The sequence below is a fragment of the Magnolia sinica genome, chromosome 14 (genome assembly GCF_029962835.1).
Source record: "Magnolia sinica isolate HGM2019 chromosome 14, MsV1, whole genome shotgun sequence".
Classification (NCBI taxonomy): domain Eukaryota; kingdom Viridiplantae; phylum Streptophyta; class Magnoliopsida; order Magnoliales; family Magnoliaceae; genus Magnolia; species Magnolia sinica.
In genome coordinates, this window is record NC_080586.1 from 66,503,911 (window position 1) to 66,512,589 (window position 8,679).

The 8,679-nt window shown below is 39.4% G+C and overlaps 1 protein-coding gene across 3 annotated transcripts in view; it reads left to right on the top strand.

Annotated features, from left to right (window-relative positions):
- The window catches only part of LOC131226044 (amino acid transporter AVT1C), a 68,730-nt gene extending 68,245 nt beyond the window's left edge, over positions 1–485 (top strand). For all 3 annotated transcript variants that reach the window (XM_058221701.1, XM_058221700.1, XM_058221702.1), the window contains one exon: positions 189–485. In XM_058221701.1, coding sequence (XP_058077684.1) covers positions 189–284 — 96 coding nt within the window. In that variant the 3' untranslated portion in view covers positions 285–485. The remainder of the gene's footprint in view (positions 1–188) is intronic.
- Positions 486–8,679: the final 8,194 nt, after the last annotated feature.

Here is an 8,679-nt window from a genome sequence, read left to right on the forward strand (position 1 = left end):
TCTTGACAAGAAATGAATCAGGCATTGGTCCACCAACCTAGCATGATCAAAGATCAAACAATTATTAAGTACATTTACATGGAAGATTTGGCTCAAATGAGTGCACCGGGTTATTACTTGTTGCCTTATTAACCATCTTCATCTTTTAATGTTGCCTTTTAGTGATTTTAAATTGCTTGCTCCTGCAGGGATCATTATGTATTTTGATTATTGTACTAGGGGTTATTTCCTCCACGATTGGCACGATCTCTGCCATCTCTAGAATTATAGAGAGCTTGCGTTAATACTCTCTCTCTCTCTCTCTCTCTCTCTAGAAGAAATGTAAAAACCTTAAATATCTTCAAATTTTCATTCTTTTTTATTTTTATTTTTCCTTTTTGACTACATTGGGAATGATAGTGCTTACACCCTAATCACAATCACTCCCAATCAAAGATTATCGGTACAAGTATTGGGAAATATAATGAAATTGGTATTGTCCCTTATTTCTCTTTGATGAAATGATTTTGACTAGATGTCCTTTTGAGAACTCGATGGTTGGTGCAGAAACTTGATTGTTTATTTATTTATTTCGAAGCTGGTAGGTTTTACAGGCACAAGCCGTGGCTATTATGTACTTTGCCTCACAAATTGAGAGGGGAACAATAATTCTATCTTTATATGACCTTTTTTTTATTGGTTAGTATGTTAGTACACACACCCCACTGTTAGCCACACCCCACTTGGGAATCGATATGCTAAGGCCTTAGTGTTGAAACAAGGTTATCTTCACCCAGTCTACCGCATGAGCTATCTTTAGATGACCTTGAGAGCGCAGTTAATGGAAAATCTATGTAGAGATTTGCTTCTCCTCTTCCAACGCCCTCCGCATTAATAATCATTTTGTGAAACCAACTTAGCTTTGTGACGTCAGTACTGTAAAACGAACCTTGATGCAAGTTTCAGTTGATGTATGCCAAAATTCTCTAGCCTTGGAGGAAATGCACTGGTTTTCAGTTCCTCAATAAATCTGTTAATGTGCTGCTCTATGAGAGAGGATGCTAAGGCATCCACCTATGATAAAAGATAAAAGTGCGAGATACCACAATGGGAGTAGAAATTCCCAATCGAGGATCTTATTCCTATTTTTAAGCAACCTGTTGAACCATTACCTTATCAAAATTGCAGCAATCGTCTGAAATTAACAAGACAAAACATCCCAAGTTGTCTTTACCACAGAGACATGCTTGCTACATCCTCAAGAAGTTAATGAGACATGCTTGCTACATCCTCAAGAAGTTAATTTAGAAAAAAAAAGAAGGCAACAACAACAATACTTTTGATAAGGAGCAATTTAAGAAAAACCCGGCAATGGCTAACTCGATTTCCTCTTTGCCAGCGTCTACCTTTTAGTCACTCCCAGTCCTCCCTCCAGAAGTTATGGAACCAGAGGTGGAGGATGAAAGGTAAGGACAAGGTTGAGCCCTAACAGCTAGCATTAAGCATGCTCGCAATTGGTAATGCCTCGTAGATCATGCTTCTTATCTGAGGCACCTTCATGCGTACTACCACAGTTTTTACCTGACCACACTGCTACACAGTGTCGAAAGGCTGTGAAATAGAATAAGAACGCTATCAATCCCGACAATATCCTTGAACAGGATCTGCGATACCCCGTTAACCTACGAGAATATATTCTCACATGGCAGTTTTATCAAAATTCAATGATTTATGATTTGCGATTTACTATTTTAATTGAATCTTATGCAAAACAATTTGAGTCTCACGCTTAAATCTCTTTTTAAATGAGTCTTATGATTTTATGATTTGAATCCTATGATTTATGATTCAAATCCTGATTTATGATTTAAATTATACTTGTTTTCTTCTATTGTGCTTCTTCGCTATCGGAGCTTGAGTAAGTTTCCATGTGAGTGCCATTATCAGTAAGTTATGAAGTGGATAATGCTAGCTATCACAGTCCCAAGGCTGGCATAGCTATGTAAGTCAGAGCTTGCAGAGGTGTGTCCCATAGTGCCATTATTGAGTCCAGCTTTGCCTGTATGTTTGTGTTCTGTTAGAGAAAGCGGATTTATCTGATCTTGAGGAGGATTAGATCCTTTTGCCTCAGCCATCATAATGGATGTGGCATATAAGGGAGTGAAAGAGTCGGTCGGCGGGCTAGCAATGCGAGCCGACCAGGTCAATGTTGTTTAGCAGGTGATGCCACACGGCTTGACTTGAACAATTGAGTTCCTGAGGAACTGTGGCATAGATGAGGAGTTCTTGGGCAAGGAGGGAATTCCTACACTATCAACATAAATCATGGCTTTGGTTGAACAGCCAATTATTAGGAGATTGATAGAGGTGCCTTCTTAGCAAAGCGTGAATCAATTCTCCTGTGACGAGCCCTTGATGCATGAAAGGAGTGACTGAGGGTGTGCAGGTCGCCAAGTAAGAGTAGAAGTGGATCTACTTGAGGCATTGCTGGATGTAATGAATGTGTGCCTCCTGAGGCCAGCGGATTGCAAGTCTAAAGAAGTAGGCATGGGTTCGATGAAGGCAATGGAGGTTTTTTATGCGATCGGGGCCCATATGAGAGCCCTTGTAGGTCTTGTTGCAGTGACCCGCATAGGGACCTTGATGGTTATGGCAGTCTTGGTCGATGGTGCTACCTTGGCAACAAGTTGTGGCATTTTGGCATCACTAGTCTTAGGACAGCCTTAGCCATCGAGCGAGCTTTGACTGGAGTAGGGTCCTTGGTGTTGTGGCAATGTTAGCCCTATGGGAGGCGTTAACGATTGTGGCAGTCTTGGCATTAGGTGTTGCCTCAGCGGCAGGTCACGCCGTTGTGGTAGCGCAGACCTTGGGGGTGGCCTTGGCTATTGAGTGGGTCATGGCTATGTTAGGGGCCTTTACTGTTATAGCATAAATTAACCTGAGCCATATCAACTAATGTTGTGACTGGCTCACAGATATAGCAACCGCGAATCCGAGGAAGAAAAATGAAGGCCTCTTGTGTGGTTTATGCCATTGTTATAAGGATTTTATGTATAGTTTTTTATAGATTCAATAATAACAATGAGGACTTTTGCCAAGGTAGCACCATTCAATAATAACATGCATCATCATTATCATAGCCATCAACTAACATTTAGTTCATCACTATTAACTGAATCAACAGGAGTCTGTTTGTTTTTTCAACGAGCATGTGCATGGGGTGCATAGCATACAAGGATTCACATACATCATCATTGTCATAGCTATCATTCAACACTATTATCATACATGTCCTAGGCATTGGGTGTATGTCCATCATCATGCATTCCATTTTCCCTTGTGTGCATTATCATCATCTATGTTACCAATATCAAGTAAAGTATGATTATCATATACATATCATCATCATGACCATCAACTCATGTATTATCATCAACTAGGATATGGTAAACTTGATAGACAACTTACATATTTCACATGTCTCCATGGCACATGCGGTGGCCTGTGCATTACCTAACTTGTCCACCTGTAAGGGCTTAGCAAAACTATACTATCCATAGTAGTGATCATGACTTTCTTTTGGTGGTAAATGACATCAATCACCCATTTTCCATACTATTGATTGGACGGTTATAATCATATCTTTGCTTTGATATTTCCATGGTTGCCCATGAAGAGTGGCTTGGAACATAGTAAGTAGTATGGTCTCACAAGTGGAGATAATTGTAAGGTATCCTTGTGTGGCTTGCAAGGTTCAATGGATTCACCTTCAATGTAATGTTGGAGAAGTTGGTGGACCTCCCATTTTCTAGTGGACCCTAAGTTTGAAAATATGATGGGTCTTCTCCATGGTTTGATTATTTTTGTTAGACTAAGATGTGCAAGAGATAAATAGATAGAAATCCAAATTGTAGGTAGCATTTTAACCAGACTGTGGGTAGGGTTGTTAATGGGCCAGCCGTAGACCAAACTAACTAAAGATTTTTAAAATGATCAGGCCCATCCAATTCATGATCAAACTAAGCTCAATCGCTAGCAACCGTAGTTATTTTGAGGGTATGAGATTTGATGAAGTTTCCATTCGGACTGTTTTGGAGCTTGGAGAGTAAAATTTGTATGTAAAAGCTTTCCAAGAAAATGCCATTTTCCAGACCATGAGTTAATTTATTTTCCAAATAAAGGCTTATAAAACTATAGAATTTTAACTGCATAATTCCTTGCTAATTTGGATTTTATTAAATAATGTCTTCATGATTGAGAAACTACTAACTGTGCTTTTGGAGTTGCGACATCAACATCCAAGGCATCTAAAAGGTGCACCTCACCATGATGATCAGGTGAGCAGAAAAATGTGGTTGATCCAATCATTAGTTGATCCACACCATAAAAAACCATTTACACCACCCAAAAACATTCAAATTCACTTGTAAAGCATACAATGATTTAGTAGACTAATTTTTTTTGTTTTGGTGAAATCATGTTCGGGTGTAGACGTTAGACAGGTTGGATGTCACTTTATTGATTTTTAAAGAAAAAAATTTAATCAGGGTCATTTTGATACTTCTCTCCTTCAGAAAGTACTGCTTGGCAATTTAAGTCAAGAATGTATTATTTTGTGAAATTGGAGTTCCCTTTATTGGGAAATAACTTTTAAAGAAAACGTTACTTCCTCTCATTTTATTTTCTAAGCTACCAAAACGGTAATGTTTTCGTAAGGCTTCTTTGGTTAACTTATAAAAGCATGTAAAGCAATGGTAAATAAACAATGATGTTTTATTTACTGATGTCGACAGTACGATTCTTGAAAAGCAACCTCTGTGGGCCCACCATGGTGTATGTGTTTCATCCATACCATCCATTCATTTTATCAAATTATTTTAGGGCAAAATCCAAAGAAGAGGTAAATCCAAAGCCCAAGTGGGCCACATTATAGAGAAAATTGGGGATTGAACTCCTACCATTGAAAGCTATTCTAAGGGCTATAGAAGTGTTAGATCTGCCTCAGTTTTTGGCTCATGCCCAAAAATGATCTGACAAAATAAACGGATGATGTGGATGAAACACATACACCATGGTGGGCCCCACAAAAGTTGCACAATCAACTCTCTCTCCTTCAACAACAGTAAATATAAAAATAAAACATTATTACTTATTACCACTACTTTACATGGATTTATAGTTAATTAAATAAGCTCCTAATAGATTATTAACCCCTGAAATTTATACTTGAAATGTGTTTGTGATGAAAACTGACAATCTGAAATGATCAAAGTAAGGGCCTTAGCTTTAGGTGGGCACCATATGACTCGATCCGGCTAACTCGACTAGTCCGACTCGATCCGAACTGAATGGGTGAGTCGGTCCAAACCGAGTAGGCAGCGCCCAATCCGAACTCAAACCGAGTCGAGTCAGCCCTAACTCAATCCGACTCGACTTGATGCCCGGCTCTAGCCTTAGTAATGAAAATGGAAGATATGTGATACTAGTATGCTTACAATCTCCACCATAGTAAATGATGCTCCTTTTGGGCCAAAAATCTTTTCTTGATATCAGCTCATTTTCCATGTTTGAATGCGTTTACTGGCCAAGAAACTGTTTTTGCCTGGAATGTATTTCTTCAAAAGGTTAGTTGGCTATTTGCATGATTTTCTTTCCTTCATCATCACTACTTTTCTGTTTTCTTTCTTTTCTTTTTCTTTAAGAAAATTTTAAAAAGTACTCTTAGCTAACCAACCATTTTTCCTTAATTCCCGGCAAATATAACTTCACCATTCAAAATTAGAATTACATCCCAAACATGATAAAGAGAATATCATTTTAGATACTCAACTTCTTAAAAAGGCTTTCTTTTCTGATTAGTTCACATCCATCCAAACACCAATAGATTGATTATAAACGTCATCATGTTTTTTACCCTTAATTTCCTAATTATGCATATTTCTTATAGATGTGTAGCCTACCTGATTTGTGGACCATCCCAATTTTGGAGATGAGAATGTCCTTGGACCCCATTCGGGCAGTGGTCTCTTGCATTTGTACCACTTGCTCAGCCAATCACTTCTTCCATCAAATGACCTTAGTCCATGTGGGAAATCAATGGGCTACTACTCGTTAGTAGAAACTTCTCGAGTAACATTATATCCACGCCCCAAAAGACAGGACCAAAGCTCACCCACTATGGTCAGTCACAGACCATGCCATGCATGGCATAACACTTGGGTCTGACTTAATTCAGGCCCATCTTGGCTGGAATATTAGGCTCAAGGGCTGGCCTGGCCTAAAATTTTTGCCAGTTTATTAGTCAAGCTAGGCTCGAGCTGTCCGTGAGGGGGCGTTAGGATTATAAGTTACTTTAGATAAGTTACTTATGGCATAAGTAGCTTATTTTAGTTTCTACTTAATCAATTGATAGGTATATTTGAAAAACAATATACTTATCATCCAAAAAGTAGAAATTCATATTTGATTTTTAACATAATAATTAATTATTACAAGTCTTGTTTAGTCCCCCCTCACATCCACCACCATCCATCGTGTGGGGCCAACCTTTGATATCGATTGCTCATTGTGTGGGCCTCACCTTTGATGTGGGTTGTCCATCATGCAAGGCTACCTTGGTTTTGGGCCATTCATCATTAGGGGCTGACCTTTAATGTACACAATTCATTAGGTAGGGCCCACCTTTGATGTTAGTCACCCATCATGTGGGGCTTACCATCAATGTTATTGTCCATCACCCCCAATCTGACTTCCAAGAACAGCCACTGACAGAGGTGGATCTTCCCTAATTCTGGCGCAGCAGGTTGGTTATATATTTTTTTATAAGCTAGGGTTTACAAAATAGGGCTTGAGATCAATGAATCTCAAATGATTGGGGCTTGGCCATCTGATTTTGAACCGCTCCTGTTGTTGAGTTTTTTATCCTATACCAGCACTAGGTAGAGCTGTACACGAACCAAGTTAGCTCAGTTAACTCGCTCGACTCAACTCAGAAAAGCTCGATTTGACTCGACTCGAAACTAGGTTCAAACCGAGTTGAGCTGATTTTTTTAGCTCGAAAATTTTTAGAGCCAAGTCTGAGCTAGACTGAACTTAACTCGCCTTGACTTGGAACTTGACTCAGTTCAAATCGATTCGACTCGAATCAGGTTAGCTTAATATAAATATTTATATTTAAATAAATAATATATTATATATTATATACATTAAAAATCCTAAAATTTAAACTCGAACTCGACTTAAACTCGCTCGAGCTGGCCTGAGCTGCTGACCGAGCCGAGACGAGTTTGAGCTGAGGTTGCCTACTGGCCGAGCCGAGCCGAGCCAAACCGAGCTAGGCCAAGCTCAACTCGGTTTGGCTCTTGTACAGCTTTAGCTCAAGGGCTTCCTGATAGGATTCCGGCAACATCATGACATTTTAGACCGAATTTTTTTAACTGTGAATCAATGTAAAAGACGGAATTGTCTATTTGTCGTTGGGATCCGAAAACATCTGATCAAGTCTGGAATTAATCTCTTAAAATTCATAACAATGCCCAAGATCGATGCATAGTATTGCTCTGATACCATATATTCGATAAACCGCAATGGATTCCCAGATCTGCACTAACATCAATCTAGGATATTCAAGCATCCGGACTGCATATCTTGATCAGCCATTGTTCTTACTGTTGAAAACCCTAAAGAAGGTGGTTGCACATCGGTCTTCCTTCTGTTGTAAACCCACGGCTTTACAGTCTCTAACGGGAGAAGAACTTGTGTGTGTTAGTGTACTGAGTTCGAGACCGAATGCACTATACAATATAGTGGTTATGTGAAGAATCCCACCCATCATTGGACTCTTCCATGCCCTCGACTCCTCAATCTCCTTCCCATGAGAGAAGCCATCCTCCGAGACAATTCTATCCAGAGTTGTATGGTACTTCATGCCCATAAACTTGTGCACACCCTTAATCCCACTCTAATAGTCGCCGCCAGGTGAAATTATGCCATACATGGCCTACAATTCCAAAAGTGTGACTCTTCAGGATGAAGGGAAGATAACAAAAATAAGAAACAACATTTGAACTTAGATGTTTTAATCTTAAATTTCAATTGTTCCTATTGGTGCGACCAATCTGAGCTTTTTTTGGGGTTATTATTTTGCATTCGTGGTGAAAATAAGTATTCTAACCTAACGGATGCAGTCGAATGTCATACATACAACATGGTGGGCCCCAAAGAGCTTAGGGTTTTGTGCACTGTGTGTATTATAGGAAATTCCGCTACATCTCCATAAGCCCAGCCCAAGCCAAGATCTTGCACAAATTAGGTGGTGGGCCAGGCATAAGGAACGGCCAGATGGGTTTGTTTTGCCAGATGGGCTTGAACGAACAGCCCATTTAATGCCCTAACCATACTTTTCTTGGGCTTGCTTAAAAAGAATCATTATCTACAAAGAAATGATCCGGTGATAAATGTGATCTAGCAGTCAATTTCTTTACAAGTAGCAAACAAATACTAAATTTGGACCGTTCATCAATTGGGTCCTGATGTGCATGCGGTCTAGCCTGAAAATTAGATCAGTGCAATGATCCTAACCACTGATTGGACAATTTTTTCAGGATTACAAATGAGTGGTTAGAAAGAAAAAAAAAACTCCCAACCAATGATCCACGGCAGAAGACCTCCGATTGGTGGATGGGATCATCTGAATAGTGT